The sequence below is a fragment of the Kogia breviceps genome, chromosome 9 (genome assembly GCF_026419965.1).
Source record: "Kogia breviceps isolate mKogBre1 chromosome 9, mKogBre1 haplotype 1, whole genome shotgun sequence".
NCBI classification, from domain to species: Eukaryota; Metazoa; Chordata; class Mammalia; order Artiodactyla; family Physeteridae; genus Kogia; species Kogia breviceps.
In genome coordinates this window covers 95779477-95800101 of record NC_081318.1, presented here as the reverse complement: position 1 = coordinate 95800101, position 20625 = coordinate 95779477, and the positions used below count along the sequence as shown (strand labels likewise).

Sequence of the window (20625 nt, the reverse complement as noted above, 5' to 3'; positions counted from 1 at the left end):
TGTCCAACATGAAAATTTACACTGATATTTATAGCAGCCAAAATTATGGAAACAATCCAGATGTCTATCAGCTGATAGATGGATAAACAAAATGTGGCATGTTAATACAATGGAACATTATTCAGCAATAAAAGGGAATGAAGGACTGATATATGCTATGACTTGAATGAACCTTGAAAACATGCTCAGTGAAAGATGCTAGTCACAAATGGCAACATAGTGTGTGATTCATTATGTATGAAATGTCCAGGCTAGGCAAATCCATAGAATCAGAAAGTTGATGGGGCAGAGGTCATGGGGAATAAGTGGCTACTGATGGGTTAGGGTTAGGATTTCTTTTCGGGGTGATGAAAATGTTCTAAAATTGATTGTGTAATGTTGCACAATTCTGTAGTATACTAAAAGTCATTGAGTTGTGCACTTAAAGGATAAATTATGTGGTATGTGAGTTATACCTTAGTAAAACTGTTTTTTGAAAAAAGTGGAATAAATCCTAATATATATGGTCAGATGATTTTTGACAAGGGATCATTCAGTTGACGAAAGGACAACTTTTCAACAAGTAAGTGTTGGGGATACTGGCTATCCATCTGCAAAAAAAAAAGAAAATGAAGTTGGAACTTTACTTTTGCACCATATTAAAAAACATAGGGCTTCCCAGGTGGCACAGTGGTTAAGAATCTGCCTGCCAATGCAGGGGACACAGATTCGAGCCCTGGTCCAGGAAGATCCCACGCGCCGCGGAGCAACTAAGCCCGTGCGCCACAACTACTGAGCCTGCACTCTAGGGCCTGTGAGCCACAAATACTGAAGCCCACGCACTTAGAGCCCGTGCTCCACAACAAGAGAAGCCACCACAATGAGAAGCCCATGCACCGCAACGAAGAGTAGCCCCCACTTGCTGCAACTAGAGAAAGCCCGCACGTAGCAATGAAGACCCAATGTAGCCAAAAATAATAAATAAATAAAATAAATTTATTTTTAAAAAAATTTTAAAAGGTGGAAGAAGGAAAGAAAATGTCAGAAAAGTAGAAAACATTTTAATGTGTGGTGAGCCAGATAGGATGGCTTGTTATAAACCAAATATATCCATCTTTAATATGGCGATATATACTGAACCTTCACGTGTGTGGTAGTATCTTAAGTGTTAAAAAGTCCCGTAGTTAAGAAATTTTAATATATTACACCAGATGTTGGCAGACTTTCTCTGTAAAGGTAAATATTTAGGCTTTGTGAGCCATGGAGTGTGTGTAGCAGCTACTCAGCACTGCTGTTACAGTGTGAAAGCAGCCAGAAATAGTACATAAATTAAGGATCATGGATGTTTTCCAATAAAACTATTTACAAAATCAAGTGGCCAGCCAGATAACAAAGGTTTTTGAGCACAGAAGTCTTTTTCCATGAAATCTGGCACACTAGTACCTAGTCTTGAATTAATACTGCACTCTTTTTGGAAATGTTACTGAAGGCCTAGCCAGCAGAATAATGTGTCACTCAGGAGTATATTTAAAGATTGATAGAGCATGGCTTGTTCCAGGACTTCAAGGATGGCCAGCAGTGGGATATCTATTAATCTAATTCATTGCATTAGTAGGTTAAATATCCATATGATCTCATCAATAGATAAAACAGCATTTTATATAATTTAATACACAGAAATATCTCATATAGATTAACTTAAATGTGAAAAATAAAAACCCTAGTTAAGTAGAACAACAGAAAAATTAATAGAAGAGATTTTTATTTTCTTATGGTAGGGAAGGCCTTTCTAAGTATGACTCCAAGAGCAGAAATCTTAACTAGAAAAAATGTTCAGATATGATACACGAAATACAACCTCTGTGTGATAAAAGAGAGTATAATAAAAGTTAAAGAAAAAACTGCATACACTTAAAGATCAGGTAAGTCTTGAAAACTACGCTCTGAAGTGTTAGCAGTGTTTATTTTTTAAAGGTTAGATATCAGGTAACCTTTCTTATGTACTGTTTAATTTGAAAGAAGCATGTATAACTTATAATCAGCAAATGTAAAGATACTTCCATTTTGGCAAGAATAATAGAGAAGGATAAATTGTATTTATTATGTTTATCTAGGCAAGAAAGTATTTAACACGGGAGACTTTATTTGAGAAGTTTCAAATAAGTTTTAGTATATAAAGACAACTTTGATTTATACAGATAATACCATGTATAACAGCTTAAAGCATGACTAGGTAGTATTTATACTATAACAGCTTTCTAAAACTGTGAAATGATATTAAATGTTATGAGTAAACATTATATTTTAAATTTTCTTCTGTTCTTTTGACATTTACATTTGAAATCTATGTTATTGTATTAGTTTTTCTGCTTATTTTAAGTTTAATAAAATATATAAAGTTAATATGGTTTGTTACTCCACAGGCTTGGGCAAATAAAATTCATCTTAATGCAAAATTAAGTAAAATAAATGCTGTTTAATTTTAGAGCTATACTACAAAATTCCTGGGCTGAAGTCATGGATTTAATATTGAAACCCCGTTCTGGAGGTGAGAATAAAAATAATCTTAAGGAAAAAAAAGAATATATGACTAGGTATTCATGGAATTGCTTTGAATTGAAGTATAGGTACAAATTGGGGTCATTATTTCAGAATTTTTAAAACTGCTTTTAAAGTAAAAAGTATAGTTTATGTCTTTTTTTACACAAGTTTTATGTATATATTTGAGATTTATAATTTATATCTTATTTTCAGGTCTTTAGCTCATCTAATGTATTAATCCATAAATGAATACATTCATTTCCTTTTCTCCATGCAGTATTAAATCTCTGAACATATAGGAATCCAGACAGATTTCACTGGTGGTTAATTTGTTAAAGCAAAATGTAATACAGTATAAAAACTTGGCAAAAACACACTGAGGATTTTTAAGTTTGAAGAGTTCATTAAAAACTCTATTGTCATACTGTATGGAAAAGGATTTAAGTACTACTTTACAAATCAGCAAAATAATTATGCCCACTTTGGATAATTATTCATTTGCAAGTTAAAAGAGATAAGGTTGTCTAATTTTACGGAAAGTAACCCATTAAATTTGACAGTACAACAGAAGAAGAGAGGGAAGGAAGATAGGACTACCAAGGTTTTGTCTGATGTTGAGTCAGCTTGATACGGAACAGTCATTGGCTTTAAGTCCTGGGGTGGTAGCATGTTGAAAGCCATCTAGTTCTGTAAACTTTCTGCCCTTCCCATCTTTTCACTTTCTGATGGTCATTCTCAGGTGACCAAAAGCTCTTCAGAGTATCTCTCTTACAAATAGCACTGTCTCATTTTGTGTTCTCTGTGAAGTGTTTTAAGTTATAGAACTGTCTTTTGGATAAATTGTTTAATCACAGCTTTTTTTCCCCCCACCAGCTGAAAAGGGGTACTTGGTTAAATGCAGGGAGGAATGGGCAAAGACCAAAGACCCAGCCGCTGCCCTCCGAAAACTACCTGTCAAAAGGTGTGTGGAAGGGCAGCTTCTCCGAGGACTTTCAAAATACGGACTGAAGAATATAGTCTCTGCATTTGGCATAGTGAGTGCAATTTGTGAAGTCAGGCACTGACTCGAGGTGGCTCAATGCTTTGAACTTTTTATCTTTAAATATTTTACTAAATTTTGGAAGAACAGAAGGTAAATAAGGATCCTTTGGTTATCTATGAGAGGGGTGTTGCCTGCGGGATCCTTGCTCAGACCCTGGGTGGTGATAGGGGAGGGTGGTGGGTGCAGGCAGTGGGGCCGTGGTTGTTAACATGCAAGGCATGAGGAAAGCATCCGGGTGGAAAATACCTACAAGGAAGTTTAAATTAAGTATCTTGGTATTTGAGAAATTCAGAACCCATCATAGAGTTCATTTCTTAGTCACTCTCTAGCATCAGAGCTGTAACCTGCTTCAGTGAGAGGGTTGCACAGTAAGTGGTCTCAACGACTACATTTTAGTGTGGTTTCTCTGTGGTGATTCAAGACTGGGTAGCATCATGGTAAGTGTAGCCTATACTGGTGTTTGGGTACTATAATACAGATAGACTAAAGCTTAACTCCTGACTGTAAGTCTTGATCACTCCCCCAGATGTACAAAAAAAAATCAGGATTTCTGCTGCAGGAAATTAGAGGTCAGTTCAGTCATACAGGCTTTCTCTCCTTCCATAGAATTAGAAAGCACTGTTAGCTCTGTGATTGAGGTGTCAGCCCCTTGAGTTTGAAGTCTGTATCTTTGATTTAGGGTATGAATTCCAGAGCACTTGCTCTCTTCACATGAACATCTGAACTGTGGGTGCAAAACGGGAGCTGCTGATCATGAACACCCTCTAGTCTGAGGGGTTCCGTCTCTAAAATTGGTGGCTCTGTGTCAGTTACTGTTTCTATAGGCTGTTAGAAAAATGGAAGATTGAAGTTACGAGTTTCTTGTACTAGGGGCACCACTAAACAGTGTCTTGGAAAGTACAGTACTTTTAATATTCAGAATATTTTTTTTTCTCTCCTGTCAGATACCAAGAAACAATCGCTTAATGTATATTCATAGCTATCAGAGCTATGTGTGGAACAACATGGTGAGCAAGAGGATCGAAGAGTACGGCCTGAACCCTGTCCCGGGGGACCTTGTTCTCAAAGGAGGTAAAAGGGCAGACACCTTCCTTGCTCACCCAAACTTGGGTTCAGTTATTTGACACTAGTGCTTAAAGTCCAGCCTGGCTGCTGGTTAAGATAGTGTCTGGTAAGCTTGAAATGGAAAGGCATTGTAAGCTCAGACTGACTGGTATGGATCTGTTATATGTAATGAAAAATAGGCATCTGATTTGAAAATATGCACCTGACTCTCTCCGGGCTTCCATTTTCTCAACTAGGATAAGATCTGGACTAAGTGTTGCATAAGATCCCTTTGCAAATCCTAATCTGGGTCTAGCTAATACTTCTCTACGCTTCTGGGTATACTTCAGCCTCCCTGCTGTTGTTGGCCAGTCTTAAAGGGTTTCTTTAAGTCAACACAAGACTGGAGCACACTTTACATGGGGCTGTGATATCATAGACATTTAGTGCACACTCCGTGCCTGAAATGTTCATAAGACATGCAAACAGTCCCATCTGCTGTTGAGCCCTTACCGTGTGCCTGGGCTTGTGCTAAGTAAGCCCTTTACCTGCATCTTCTAGTTCAAAGCTCACAGTATCACTGTGAGGCATTCTCTCTGTTCCTCACACGAGGTTCAGTCACTTGCCCCAAGGTTCCACAGCTGGTTAAAAAAAAAAAGAGAGAGAAGGCTGGGACTTCCCTGGCGGGCCAGTGGTTAAGACTCCACGCTTCCACCGCTGGGGACATGGATTCGATCCCTGGTCGGGGAACTGAGATTCCACATGCCACTCAGTGTGGCCAAAAATAAATAAACAAATAAACATTAATTTTTTAAAAAAAATAAAAGAGAGAGAAGTCTGGGAATCAAATCAAGTCTGTTTCCAAAGTCCATGTTCTTCCTGGCTACTTCCTGGAGACAGTCTGCTCATCTGCAGGTGTGCCCAGTAAATGCACTAAAGCTTTTCATTTGTATGGAAATTTTAATTAATCTTTTCCTGATTTAATTTTTCCTCACCCATTATTGATCACATCTGGTGTATTTTAATGTCCCCTGTGCTACCACATTTCATCCTCTAAATACAGATGGGTTTTTTTCCCCATTGTTTATGCTTTTAGCAAAATGCATTCATCTGTGATAATTTTTCAGTAGTATTTTGTAGTGTTGTCTGATGAGGAAAAAGAAGCTAAAAGCCAGGAGTCCTAAAACGTGAGGGTGCAGCTGAGAAATAGATTATTTTTAGTTTTCTACTTTTTCTGAATCCACGATATTTATTTTTCGGGTAGAATAGAAAAGACAGAAAGGCGTATATTCCAAATTAATTTCTCTAAGCTTCATGGGGCACTGAACCTGGGCGCGCTTGCATTTCTGATTGCTTAGATGTGTAATTAGAAGGTTGGGCTTATGGAAATACTGCCCGTTTTCTTACTTCTTCTTAATTTATCCATTGGTGTATTTTCAGCCACAGCCACCTGTATTGAGGAAGACGATGTTAATAATTACTCCATCCATGATGTGGTAATGCCCTTGCCTGGTTTTGATGTTATCTACCCCCAGCACAAAAGTAAGTTCCCTCTGGGGAAGATAGTCAAAGTCGGACGTAATTAAGCCACTGGCAGCCAAGAGTAGAGAGAGGGGAAAAAAAATCAGTATTTAAAATATGATTTTAGAACCTTAATTCCCATCCGACTTGAAAAAAATGTTTAGATTTCAAACATACATAAGCTGTGTTTGCTTATAGAAGTCTCCCTGAAATAGGTGCATTCAGATGGATGATTTAAATTAAGAAACCAGGTGGTGGGGATGGTGATAGTGTTGGTATTGTTGTTGCGGCTGTTATGATTGGCACTGTTATTTAAAATTTCTGAAATTCACTAATTCTTACTAAGGATGGAAGGGTTTGGAAAGAGTCATTGAGAAAGAGAATGGATAATCCTACTTTAACATTGCTTTTTTTAACCTTTTTTTAAAACCGCGTTAAGTAATATCTGTTCATTGTGTTTTAAGAGTCAATGGGCTCAGAAGTTTATAAACTGGAAACTTAGCATTCCCTACCCTTATTTCCCATTCCCCAGAGGCTGATAAGAATTATTTCTGTACCTTCGTGGATGCCATTTTGACAGGGGAATTGGAACTTTTATTGTTGAAGGATTCAGAAATTGAAAAAAAAATAAATAAAGCAGCCCTGAGCATGGGACTACCCTGGTGGAACTGACCCTGGAAGTTTACTCCTCACCAGGGCTGGTCTGTCGGAGGTGTTTTCCTGTTAAAACATCTTTTCTCTCAAGAGCCCAGAATTAGTTAACTTATCAACATTATATTCCTTGAAATTACAGAATGATTAGGATTAATACCCTTCTTTGATAAGGCAAATATTTATAAAAGAGTTGAGTGGTAGTCTGCCATTTACATGTTGACTAATCAAACTGCTGTGTGAGGTTGGCCTCATGGAGGGAAAAGGACTAGACAAGAGGAGGGAGAATGAATAAGGGCGGTAGACAAGGGAGGGGTGGCCTGCCTGTGCTGCGTGGATGGCACAGATGGTGCAGCGAGGAACCGGAGACCAGTACCAAGAGGTAGAGAAGGAAGGCACTGAGATGCTTGGAGCCACACTTTGCCCTCTTTCCGAGAGAGAAAAAGAAAGCATTCTTTTCGTCTTTCTGGTACTTCTCAAGGTCAGAAACTTTGGGCTACTTAGTATCAGTTAAAACATACATTCAGCATAGCCTTTGACAGAGCCGATTGTGGAGACCTCGTGGCCAAGGCAGGGACTCACAGACTGGCTGGGTGGTGGTTCAGGCGTGTGGATTCATGATGTAGGCACACTTGGTGTCAGCAGTGCTCAGTTAGGGATCCTTGCTGTCCTCACAAGTGGGTCGTGAGGGAATCTTTCCTTGACCCTGGTCTAACCAACGTTTTTTACGGATGACGTGAGCAGAGAAATCTGCTTATCATAGTATAACCCAAAATAGTTAATATTTGCAAGTAGTATAACCCAAAATAGTTAATATTAATTATATGGAAAATAAATATTTAAAAAGAACTGCGGAGGGCATTTAATAGGGTTAAATGTAAATTCTCATGTTTACGCTCAAAGATCAAGTGTACAGATGGAAAAGGCCAGTTTGGTGGTAGTCTACATAAAAAGTATCCGGTGTTACTATTGACGTAAGCCTGTTACCCAAGGCAGATGAGTGGTCGGTGGGGAGTACAGAAATATCAAAGGAGGGACAGTTGGAGGAACTTGTTGGTCTAGAGGAGATAATGGCTTAAAGGCCCAGTAGTTAAGAACACATATGGAAGAAGGCAATTAATCTGTGTTCCAAAGCAGTCGACAGAAGTCACATGAAAACATATTTCAGCTCGACACAGAAAAAATTTTCCAATAATTGCGTGCCTCACAAAGTCATAGCTCCCCGTAAATGGCAACGTGCAGGCAAAGGCTGGATGACTGTCTCTCTCTGGTGTTATAAAAAAGTTTCTACATCAGGTGTGAGGGTGAGCCAGATGGTGTTCCCAGGTCTCTTATTTTTATACATTTATTTATAACTACCTTCTTCCAGAAGGAGTTTGAGGCTCTGTACATGGTCTCTTTCAACTCTGAGTACGGATACATTGTAGTTGAGAAACTTCTGATGAAATGGCCTTTTGTAGCCACCTTGGGACCCTTAACCCCAGCTACTGTGCCTGGTTGCAAAAATAACCTACAAGTTGGCCAAACCTAAACTGGAGACACCTAGTACTAGTAAGTAAGTCAGTACGTTTTAATTCCAGAGAACAGATTGGGTTGTAAATTGAGATGATTAATTTTGTTAAGGTGACAGAATTTACGTTACTCTCTATATAGTTCAAGGTAGCTTGCTGACATGCTGCATTGCAACTGATTTTGTTTTATATTAGTTAGTGAAGCCTACAGGGAAATGCTCACAGCGGACAATCTTGATATTGACAACATGAGACACAAAATTAGAGATTATTCCTTATCAGGGGCCTACCGAAAGATCATTATTCGTCCTCAGAATGTCAGCTGGTGAGTAATAATCTGGAATGAAATAGAACTGAACTACTAGATTTTAACCTTGTTCATTATATAAATATTTTTCATTGCTTACAGCCTGGCATAAAAGTGTTATTGTTGTTATTAAATACTATTCTAATTACTGCTACTACCTGGTATTTTTCAAATTATCAGGAGATAGATGAATTCAAATATATAGTGAAAGTGGCTAAGTTTACATCTTACTGACATTGCTAAATTATTGAAGAGATGTGCAGAGAATGAACTTCTTTCCTATTCCTAAAAAACTGAGACTTTCAAGTTATCTTACTCAGAATTAGCTGTGAGTTCCACACTGATATGGTTGTTTCATTATCATGTTTCTAGAGAGAAAAAGATACTTGTATTAACCCATTTTAAAATCCTTTAATACCTAGTATTATGTAAAGCTTTATTTGATAATTAAAAAGATTAAAGCCTGGACTAGTTGCCCACTGTCAGGACATTCTCTCTTCCTTCTCTCCATCTCTTCTCCCTTTTCCTCTTCCCTCCTCTTCTCTGGATTGTGGGAAGAGGCTGACAGAGTTGGCCTCCATCTCTCCAGAGAGCAGTTTTTCACAGTAACATGGTGTTGTTAGTGGTGATAACCGCTCTGGAGAAAGTACAGATGCTGTGATTAATTCAATTGCATCTCTGCCAAGTGAAGTTTACGACTTAGCAGCTACATACAAAAGTAATTTCCATCCTAGGGAAACATTTTTTATTTTTAGCCTAGGCTGGCATCATCTGTCACCTTGCTATATAGTATTTATATATAAAATATGGCCGTATTCTGTTATTGAATACTCCCACCTAGAATTATTTACACTAGGCCTGTGTGTTTTCCTTGCTAAATAAATGGTGATGAGTAGCTTAGTGCCTGTTATGGAAATTCACATTCACACTTTTCTTTATATGTTTTGAAGGGAAGTCGTTGCATATGATGATCCTAAAATTCCACTCTTCAACACAGATGTGGACAACCTAGAAGGGAAACCACCACCAGTGTTTGCTTCTGGTAAGTTTACTCAGCCATCAGTCCTGTGTCAACTTTGAAATGTTTTCTCATACAAAAACGTATTTTTTAAAAAAAATCTTATAATCACCACCATCTCCCAACCCACTCTGTGATTTCTATTTTGTGTTTTGTCATGTTAGTTTTATGATTACAGTTGGAGGTCAGTGATTAAAACAGTATTTCCCACTGAAAATGAATGAACATTATAGAAGGTTGTGATATTAGGTTATTGAATATCCTCCCCACTCCCATAGAGAGTTAACAAAGTTGAGTGAAAACCCAGCAAGAGAGTCTAAAATGCCTTTTCATTGTCAAATTCTTGTTGCCATTCCTTTGTCTGTTTTCACCCTGTGCTGTAAATTTTTTTTTTCATTTTACGTGTGTTTCTCTCCTATGCTCTTCTGTCATCTGCCCTTTCTATGAAGGTTCCAGGTAGAATTACTGTAGGGATTCAGCTGGATCCTTCACTCACAGATCTCTTCCTTCCATGCCTCATTTTTCTGAGGCCCCATGGGAAGTAGGCTGAAGAAAGGAGCACAGTTCTTTTATCTGTATAGAGATTATGTGACTCGCCCCAGTCTGTCTGCAGCAGCCTTACTTTCTGACTGTTCTTTCTTGCCTGACAGAAGGCAAATACAGAGCTCTGAAGATGGATTTTTCTCTCCCTCCTTCTACCTACGCAACCATGGCCATTCGCGAAGTGCTAAAAATGGATACCAGCATCAAGAACCAGACCCAGCTGAATACCACCTGGCTGCGCTGAGGCCTTTGTCTCCAGATTAGAAAATGCAGACGCATGTTTGCTGGCTTCCTTTTGATTTTCCTCTTAGTACAGACCCCTATGTGGATTTTGGATCTTTGTACTAAAAGACTATTTGTATTTTTCCAAGTTTTTATTAGCTTAATTTGCAATATTTGTACATACATACAAATTTTGAGGATCCTAATTCTAGCTCAGAGAATATCAGTTGGTTAGAATATATTTCAGGTGCTTAAATCATAGTAAAACGTCAGCTTTACTGGCTTTATAATCATTTAAAGGAATTTGGTTTAAAGTAGCAGTTTTAGGTTTTGCTACATTCTTCAAAGGACAACAGTAATTTTTAACGCATCCATGAATGGAGTACATAGCAAAGCATTTTAAGAGAAAATGCAACAAAACAAATCTTGGCTACGGATAAAGAATTAGAGTGACCCTTCCCCCTAAAACCTGTGAATATAAATAACAGTACTCATGCTTGTTTAAATGGTGATAAAACATCCACAAGTTTAAAAACACAAAGTGATTGTCATTATCCAGCTCATGAACCAGGTTCAGGTAAGTGTTTATAGGCTTTTCAGTTGCAATAGCTTTTGCATTTATTATTATCATTGGCTTGCATGAGAGTTGCATCAGTAGGGCTTTTTGTTTCTTGATGTAAACATGTGCACCTGTTTTTGTTAGTTAAGGTCTCATTTTTATTCTAGGTGCCTTTTATGTTCAGAACTCTTTCCACTGGACTGATTGATATCTGCCCGAAAATAAATGATAGAGAAGAAAGCTTTTGAAAACTTACAAGGGCTCCTCCTATCAGCAGCATTATCCTTTGTTATTCACGGCTTAGGTATTGCCAGTTCTGGCCACGCATAAAACTTTGCTCTGGTGTGAAAGCATAAATATGCCTTCCCAAAGGTGTGTGACGTAATTGTACCATCATTTCTAGAACGAAACATAATAAATATTTTTAAAAACTCAGTTCTACTGGTTATGTTAATAAATGAAATAAATACTTAAACTGAATGCAAATGAGAATGTTGGCCCTACTGAAGGAGAGAAACTAAGTGAATGAGAGATCCTCAGAAAAGGTGTGTTGTGACCGGGCGTGAGATAATATGATGGCGTGTCCAGTTGTATGACTGATTGACCATGTTAGACTGGCATCAAGGTTATTCTTACAGTAGCACCACTCACTTGCCTTCCAGCATGCTTTCTGGATGGAAAAGAAAGGGATAGAGAAAAGCCACCCTACTCCACCACGGGAATGTGGATGACATTCGTCTTGTATCTGGCAGTGGAAACAAGGTGGAAATTTGTATTTTAGCCCTGGTATTTTAATGATGTCTGTCACATGGCAGAGGTTAAAAAAAGATTAGAACCCTCCTGGTAAATTACCCTTTCAGCTGGCTAATTTCTAAAGAATCTTTTGCCCCACCAGGGCCAAATGTATTAAATGTATGATTTGTCTATTTGTACTTTCCAGTGCTAGCAAGTTATTCTTCACCATACTGATTAGTGAGAAAGTATTTGTTGAGGGAACCTAACTCTGCATGTTGCAAGTGCATTCTGTGCTTCTGCATTTAGAAATTTATATTACAAAAAAAATAAGTGAGGCTAAAGTTATGTTTTCTTCATTTTTGAAGTATTGATACTTGTGGCTCTTGGTGACGAGTTAATTTTCCTGGCTGCATTAGCTAACGACCAGTTTGTGCATGTCTCCTCTTAAACAGCAGTGGAGAATAATGATTCAAGGCAGATTCTTAGAGCCATTTTGAGACTTGGGGACATATGTAATGCTAGGGACTTAGTCAACTGGGAATAGATCATTGCCGTAGCATCTTATTATTAACAAAGTGGAGGTGTGGGGCGGGGAGCAGGATTCCCATCAGGCAGGTTTACGAAGCCTGATGGCAGCCACATTCTCAACATAAAAGTATCTTTGAAAAAAAAACTTCGTTTCCTAAATTTTTGCCAGACAAATAATAAAGGATGAGTGTTTTTTATTATAATATAAAACCAGCACTATTTATTGATGGAAAAGTAAGCTAAATAACCGTCTGACCATCAACTGTTTTTGTTCATGGTTTCATGTAGTAGATTATAACTAGACTGCGATTATACTAATTAAAAAGATACCTGGTTGATTCCCGAATCTTCATGGTTACATGTTGTAGATAACAACTAGACATCTATGATACTAATAAACATTTTTTTTTTCCTGGTTGGTTCCTGAATCAACCGAAAAATTGGTAGCAGCTGCAACAGCACATCAGTACTTAAAACTCCACCAGTTGTTCCAGGCTGTACAAATTAGCACAAACCGGTATGTATTTGCACTAAAGTGCATTTTGTGGCCAATTTTGCACTAAAAAATCAGGGTGTGGGTATGGGTGTATAATACAAAATAGAATATATATAAATGTTATACTAACTTCTTATCTGTGCTAATGCATGTACATGTGGTATTTTGAAACATAAAAACAGTCTAGGAAAATGTACTATGTGGTTAGCATGGGTGAAGAAGTGAGAACACAGCAGAAGAACCTCAAAGCCGTGGATGGCCAGGTTCTGCCCTTCATAAATTGAAGAGTGTGCCTGCATAACAAAGGGTGATTTAAAAGTTTTTCTTTGTTCAGTGAAAGCTGATTCCCTGCTTTATGGGGCTACATTTCTATAGGATAAAACTTCTCTGTTTTGGATCACAAACTCCTTGGAAAATCTAAGGAAAAAGCGTGGACATTGTCTCCAGGGGAAGGAAAGGGGTAAAGCATTTATATACACACACATACACCTATACATACACATATGTGCTAACTTTTTATACAGTGTAGTATTCAGCTAAGACCCCCTACTCTGGGTCAGTGCTTTCCAGACGTTAATGTGCATAGGAATCACCTGGAGATGCTGTTACTGCAGGATGTATTTCAGCAAGTCCAGGTGGAGTCAGAAATACCTTGTGTTTCTGACAAACTCCCAGAGGTACTTGTGCTGCTGGTCTGCACACCGCACTTGGGGAAGCAAGGCTCTAGACCTTTGCCGGCCAGTACAGCAGCCCTAGCCACGCATGTTAATTTAAATTTAACAAAAATGAAGTTGAGCTTCGCAGTCACACTAGCCACAGTTCAGCAGCCCCATAGCCATCTGTGTGGTTAGTGGCAACTGTATTGGACAGCACTGCTCTGGATAACAAATCCATCACCAGAAATATTCCAATACACAGGAGGTGCGACACCCAGCGATGCTAATGATTAAAGGCAAGTGCTCAGGTAATACACATTCCACAGGTGCAGGTGGGGTTACCTTGCGATTAGATGCAGGGCTCACACTGATGGCTTGAGAGTTCCCACTCGAAGTAGATCGCCCTAGGGGTCTTCCTTAAATTCATTTCAATGCTTCTCTGTTCTGGTTTCCTCCTGGATCACCTGTGATCCTTGTTTCTGCCCTTGCTTTCATCTAGATACCTTGTCTAAAGGTTCAATCAAATCATACTTAAAGCTCTGAGGCCTTTTTGCTCCACGGGGGGAAATTATCCAGAACTGCTGGATAATTTTAAAATTATCCTTAACTGCTGTCATTTAAAACTTTTCTTCTTGACTGGCACATGCTGTAGCTTCTTATGAAAGCAACAGCTGCAGAAAGCAAGCATGGTTGGAGGGTCCGTATGATTGTGTTGTCTCGGAGGAGTACGGTGATGACTTTGTGTTACAGCTTTTCCACCCATACTAAAGACTCCTGCAAAGTGACCAGTATATAAAAGAGATGGCAACAGGGAACTATAATAGAAGTTATTCAGAGCCCTGTCTTCTGATGCATACTTACCTTCCCCTCAAAAGCTCTAAATGTTTTTCTAGAGCAACTCTTTCCAATAGAAATATCATGTGAGCTGCGTATGTAATTTGAAATGTTCTAGTAGCCACATTGAGTCTGTTTAAAAAGAGACAGGTGGGATTAATAGTATGTATTTTATTTAAACCAATATATCTAAAAGATCATTTCAACATGTAATTAATATGCAAAGCTAAATATTTTTCAGTCTCCTTTTTGTAGTAGGTCTTTAAAATACGGTGTGTATTTTACACTTACAACACATCTCAGTTTGGACTACTCACATTTCCAGTGTTCAGTAGCCACATGTGGCCAGTGGCTACAGTGTTGGACAGGAAGGTTTTGAAAGAGCACTTCTTTATTGCATGTCATTGCTATAATGGTAAATATGCCTTCAGTATTAAGGTTTAATTTGTCATACTGGGAATATGTAAGTTGGGAATAAGGCTAGTTAAATGTGATTTTGAAATGCTTAATTGATTATTACATTTTATGGTGATTGGGAGTAAATGTTTTTACTATGGGAGCACATAGCAAACATGACTGTTAATAGGTGGGAAATATTTCAGGATGCTGAAATTTTCCTTAAGCTGTTCTGATGACGCTCTGCAATTTTCTCTCCTCTAAATAATGCAGAGCTAATCTTTAGTGCAGCTTCTGTTTAGATTTTAGATTCCAAATTCATGGAATATAAATTGAGGTTTCAGGGATGAGAGTGGGGATTTTGTGACTGGTTAGCACCCAGAGCTGGGAACCCAAGTTGTTTGTGCAGGCGGGGTAAGGCGATTGAAGCAGGGCTGAAGTTTCTGCCTTGTTTTTTGTATTAATAGCTTTGTTGAGATATATTTCATATGTTGTACAATTCACTTGTTTAAAGTATGTAATTCAGAGGTGTTTTCAGTGTATTCAGAGCTGTTCAATCATCACCACAATCAATGTTACACCACCTTTATCACCCCAAAAAAGAAACCCCTTACCCATCAGCAATCAGTTTCCATGCCCAGCCCCTGGCAAGAACTACTTTCAGTCTCTATAGATTTGTCTTTTCTGATCATTCGTACAAATGCAGTTATACAATATGTGGTCTTTTGTGACTTCTTTCCCTTAGCATAATGTTTTCAAATTTCATCCATGGTGTAGTAGGTGTCAGTGCTTCATTCCTTTTTATTGCCACATAATATTCCATGTATGAATATACCACATTTTGTTTTATCCATTCATCCATTTGATGGATGTTTGGGTTGTATCCATCTTTTGGCTGTCATGAATAATGCTGCTAGAAACAGTTTTGTTCACGTTTCCATGTGGATATATGTTATTTCTTTTGGGCACATAACTAGGAGTGGAATTGCCGGTTCATATAGGAACTCTGTGTTTAATCTTCTGAGGAACTGCCAGAATGTTTTTCAAAGCATCTGCACCATTTTACATTCTTACCAGGAGTGTATGAAGGTTCCAGTTTCTCCACATCCTCACCAACACTTATCTGACTGATTATAGCCACCCTAGTGGTTGTGAAGTTGTATCTCATTGTGGTTTTGACTTGCATTTCCCTAATGACTAATTATGTTGAACATCTTTTTGTGTGCTTATTGGTCTTTTTTCTGTTTTTTGGAGAAATGTCTACTCAGATCCTTGGTCCATTTTAAAATTGAGTTATTTGTCTTTGCGTGGTTGAGTTTTAAGACCTCTTTTATATTTTCTAGATACATTATCAGATATACAATTGGCATATATTTTCTCCAAGTCCCTGTGTTTTATCACTTTCTTGGGGACTGAGTTTTAAAGGTTGCAGGAGATATTCTTTTTTGAGATTTTGTTTGTAAACTAGTCCACAGTAACCCCAAAATGGATTTTCATGACAGGGAGGGCTCGAGGTTAAGTGCAAGAATTCCTCAACCTTAACTCTCTGGAATGAAAGGCACTTAGGCACACCTGGGGGCACTTCTCTTTCAACTGTGATCAACTCCACTTGCAGCCTCTGAGATCTGTGTTGGCACAAATAGCATGTGGGCAAAAGCACCCCTGCTGCTCTCTTTAGACGCCCCCAACCCACGGCTGCTCTTTATTGGCCACATTCATCCTGTTTCTACATTTTTTTTTCTTACTATTTACAAAAATAGTTTTCACCGTGGAAGATCTGATGCCTGTTTTGACCAAGACAAAAGGTTTCGCTCTTAAAAACCTTGGTCTAGAGGACTCAGTCGCTTCATTTGACAAGGAAGCCACCTTCCATTGACTTGACCCTTTGGAAAGATGATATTGTCTTACTTGATCCTAATACCACTCTCTGTCTAATAATGTGGAGTTAAAGTCTGTTTCTTTCCTGAGCCATCCTGGCTACTTAGGGCCGGGCCCTTGTGCTTTAATTTGGAGGAAGTCATGATGTAGATAACTCCAAAAAGTGAAAATCCAAAATTAGATATAGTTTACTTTTAAAAAATAAATTTATTTATTTATTTATTTTTGGCATGGGCTTTCTCTAGTTGCGGCGAGCGGGGGCTGCTCTTTGTTGCAGTGCGCGGGCCTCTCACTGGGTGGCTTCTCTTGTTGCGGAGCACGGGCTCTAGGTATGCGGGCTTCAGTAGTGGTGGCACGGTGGCTCAGTAGTTGTGGCACGCAGGCTCAGTAGTTGTGGCGCACGGGCTTAGTTGCTCCGTGGCATGTGGGATCTTCCCGGACCGGGGCTCGAACCAGTGTCCCCTGCGTTGGCAGGCGGATTCTCAACCACTGCGCCACCAGGGAAGCCCTAGACATAGTGTACTTTAAATACAGCACAGCTTATTGATATCTATAATTCTACAAAGAAAAAAATATGCATCATTCATTCCACAAATGTTTATTGCATTCCTGGTACAGGCATACCTCATTTTCCTGCACTTCACAGATACTGTGATTTTTTACAAATTAAAGGTGTGTGGCAACCCTGGGTTGAGCAAGTCTGTTGGCATCATTTTTCCTACAGCATCTACTCATTTCACGGCTCTGTCACATTTTGGTAATTCTTACAGTATTTCAAATTTTTTCATTATTTGTTATGGTGATCTGTAACCTCTGATGTTACTCTTGTAATTGTTTTGAGGCACCAAAAACCACAACCACGTAAGACGGTGAACATAATAAATGCTGTATGTATTCTGACTTCTCCACTGACCAGCTGTTCCCCAGTCTCTCTCCCTCTCCTCAGCCTCCCTATTCCCTGAGACACAACAAAATTGAAAATTGGCCAATTAATAACCCTGCATTGGCTTCTAAGTGTTCAAGTGAAAGGAAGAGTCGTATGTCTCACTTTAAATCAAAAGCTAGAAATGTTACACCTAGTGAGGAAAGTATGCTGAAAGCCAAGGAAGGCTGAAAGCTACACCTCTTGTGCCAAGTGGCAAGTTAGCCAAGTTGTGAACACAAAGGAAAAGTTCTCGACGGAAATCAAAAGTGCTCCTCCAGTGAACACATGAATGATAAGAAAGCGAAAACAGCCTTATTGCTGATATGGAGAAAGTTTTAGGCGTGCGGATAGAAGATCAGGCCAGCCCCAGCATTCCCTTAAGCCAAGTCTCATCCAGAGCAAGGTCCTAACTCTCTCCAATTCTTTGAAAGCTGTGAGAGGTGAGGAAGCTTCAGAAGAAAAACTTGAAGCTAGCCGAGGTTGGTTCATGAGGTTTAAGTAAAAAACCCATCTCCATAGCATAGAAGTTCAAGGTGAAGCAGCAAGTGCTAATGTAGAAGCTCCAGCAAGTTTTCCAGAAGATCTAGCTGAGGTAATTAATGAAGATGGCTACACTAAACAACAGATACTCAATGTACACAAAAACAGCCTTTTATTGAAAGAAGATGCCATCTAGAACTGTCATTGTTAAAGAGGAGAAGTCATTGCCTGGCTTCAAAGGACAGGCTGAAGACTCTTGTTAGGGGCTAATGCAGCTGTTGTCTTTAATTTGAAGCTAATGCTCGTTTACCATTCCAGAAATCCTAGGGCCCTTAAGAATTATGCTCAGTCTACTTGCCTGTGCTCTATAAATGGAACAGCAAAGCCTGGATAGCAGCACTTCTGTTTACAGCATGGTTTACTGAATATTTTAAGCTCACTGTGGAGTCTTACTGCTCAGAGAAAAAAGATTCCTTTCAAAATATTACTGCTCATTTACAATACACTTGGTCATCCAAGAGCCCTGTTGGAGATGTACAGCGAAATTAAATGTTTTTGTGCCTGCAAACAGAACATCCATTCTGTAGCCCATGGTTCAAGGAATAATTTCAACTTTAAAGTCTTGTTTAAGAAATACATTTCGTCGAGCTTCCCTGGTGGCACAGTGGTTGAGAGTCCGCCTGCTGATGCAGGGGACACGGGTTCGTACCCCGGTCTGGGAAGATCCCACATGCTGCGGAGCGGCTGGGCCCGTGAGCCGTGGCCGCTGAGCCTGCGCGTCCGGAGCCTGTGCTCCGCAACGGGAGAGACCACAACAGTGAGAGGCCCGCGTACTGCAAAAAAAAAAAAAAAAAAAAAGGCTATAACTAATACAGGTTGTGATTCCTCTGGTGCACCTGAGCAAAATGAATTGAACACCTGGATTCACCATTCTAGATGCCATTGAGAACATTCATGATTCATGGGGAGAGGTCAAAATATCGACATTCACAGGAGTTTGGAAGAAATTGATTTTAACCCTCATGGGTGACTTTTGAGAGGGTTCAAGACTTCAGTGGAGGAAGTAACTGCAGATGTGGTGGAAGGAGCAAGAGAGCTAGAATTAGAAGTAGAGCTGAAAGATGTGACTGAATTCCTGCAATCTCATAAAACTTAACAGTTGAGGAATTGCTTCTTATGGATGAGTGAAGAAAGTGGTTTCTTGAGATGGACTCTACTCCTGGCGAGGATGCTGAGAAGACTTTTGAAATGACAACAAAGGATTTAGAATATTACATAAATATTCTAAATAATAAATATGATAAAGCAGTGGCAAGGTTTGAGAGGAATGACTCCAATTTTGAATGAAGTTCTGTGGGTAAAATACCATCAAACACCAATGAGAAATCGTTCATGAAAGGAAGAGTCAATCAATGTGGCAAACTTCATCGTTGTCTTATTTTAAGAAATTGCCGTCGCCTTCCCAGCCTTCAGCCGCCACCACCCTGAGCAGTCAGCAGCCATCAACATCGAGGCAAGACCCTCCACCAGCAAAAATATTGTGACTTACTGAAGACTCAGATGATGGTTAGCATTTTTTAGCAATAAACCATTGTTCTAATTAAGGTATTTCCATTGTTTTCTTATATATGTAATGCTGTTGCACACTTCACAGATAATATAATGTAAAACACTTTTATATGCACTGGGAACCCCAAAAGTTCATGTGACTCACTTTATTGCAGTACTCACTTAATTGTGGTGGTCTGACCCGAACCCACAATATCTGTGAGGTATGCCTGTATACAGAAAGCACTGTGTTGATATATCTTTAAGTGGACCTTGCCCTCAGGGAGCTCTTGAAATTAGTTTGTCCAGTACTTCCTTCCTGTACATATACCAACTGATGGCAGGAGAAAATCAGCCCAGAAGCATGGTAGAATGGGAAGCCTGGCTGCCTAATAAACTGGAAAATAAATCAGAAAATGGAAAATTCTTTATAATGGATAGTCACGAAACTGGAGATAGTTACTTTTCAGAAAATTTTGAATGTAAAGTTTTTAACACTAGACAGATTAAGAATATATTTCTTCTACAAACTACTGTATATAAAATAGATAAGAAACAAGGATATACTACATAGCACAAGGAATTATATCAATTATTTTGAAATAACCTGTAATGAAATATAATCTGCAATGATACTGAATCACTATGCTGTACACCTGAAACTAACACAATATTGTAAATCAACTATACTTCAATTTTTTAAGAATTAAAAAATTAATGAGTAAAATAATATATTTCTCTTTAGATGTACAATTTTCTAATTTTATGCTCAACAAAGACAGATAATTATAAAGACATAACTACACTGACCAGCTGACCAGCTATACTAACAAAACCAGAGAATTTATGGTCCACTAAAATATTAATGGCAAAATTAATGTTAATGCGAAAAAATGTAAATGATTTTTTTCTCACATCTTATCTTTTAAGGGATTTTCTGATACGTAATTCTAACAAAAATCACCAAAGCTATTCTTTAAAAATTCACAATGTATTTTATTTTTTTATATCTTTATTGGGGTATAATTGTTTTACAATGTTGTGTTAGTTTCTGCTGTACAACAAAGTAAATCAGCTATATGTATACATATATCCCCATACCCCACCCTCCCTATCCCCCCCCTTCACAATGTATTTTATTTCTTTTCAAAGAACGAGCTTTTGATTTCATTGCTTTTCATGGCAAACTTTTTTTTTTTCATTTATTTTAT

The 20625-nt window shown here is 38.6% G+C and overlaps 1 protein-coding gene across 5 annotated transcripts in view; it reads left to right on the top strand.

The window, feature by feature from the left end:
• The window catches only part of PUS7 (pseudouridine synthase 7), a 109138-nt gene extending 97765 nt beyond the window's left edge, over positions 1-11373 (top strand). For 3 of the 5 annotated variants that reach the window (XM_067042820.1, XM_059074524.2, XM_067042819.1), the window contains 7 exons: positions 2466-2527; positions 3394-3554; positions 4507-4633; positions 6047-6148; positions 8485-8614; positions 9547-9638; positions 10265-11373. In XM_067042820.1, the coding sequence (XP_066898921.1) occupies positions 2466-2527; positions 3394-3554; positions 4507-4633; positions 6047-6148; positions 8485-8614; positions 9547-9638; positions 10265-10401 (811 nt within the window). In that variant the 3' untranslated portion in view covers positions 10402-11373. The remainder of the gene's footprint in view (positions 1-2465; positions 2528-3393; positions 3555-4506; positions 4634-6046; positions 6149-8484; positions 8615-9546; positions 9639-10264) is intronic. The other 2 variants (XR_010842283.1, XR_010842282.1) reach the window with 1 other exon arrangement.
• The last annotated feature ends 9252 nt before the right edge of the window (positions 11374-20625 follow it).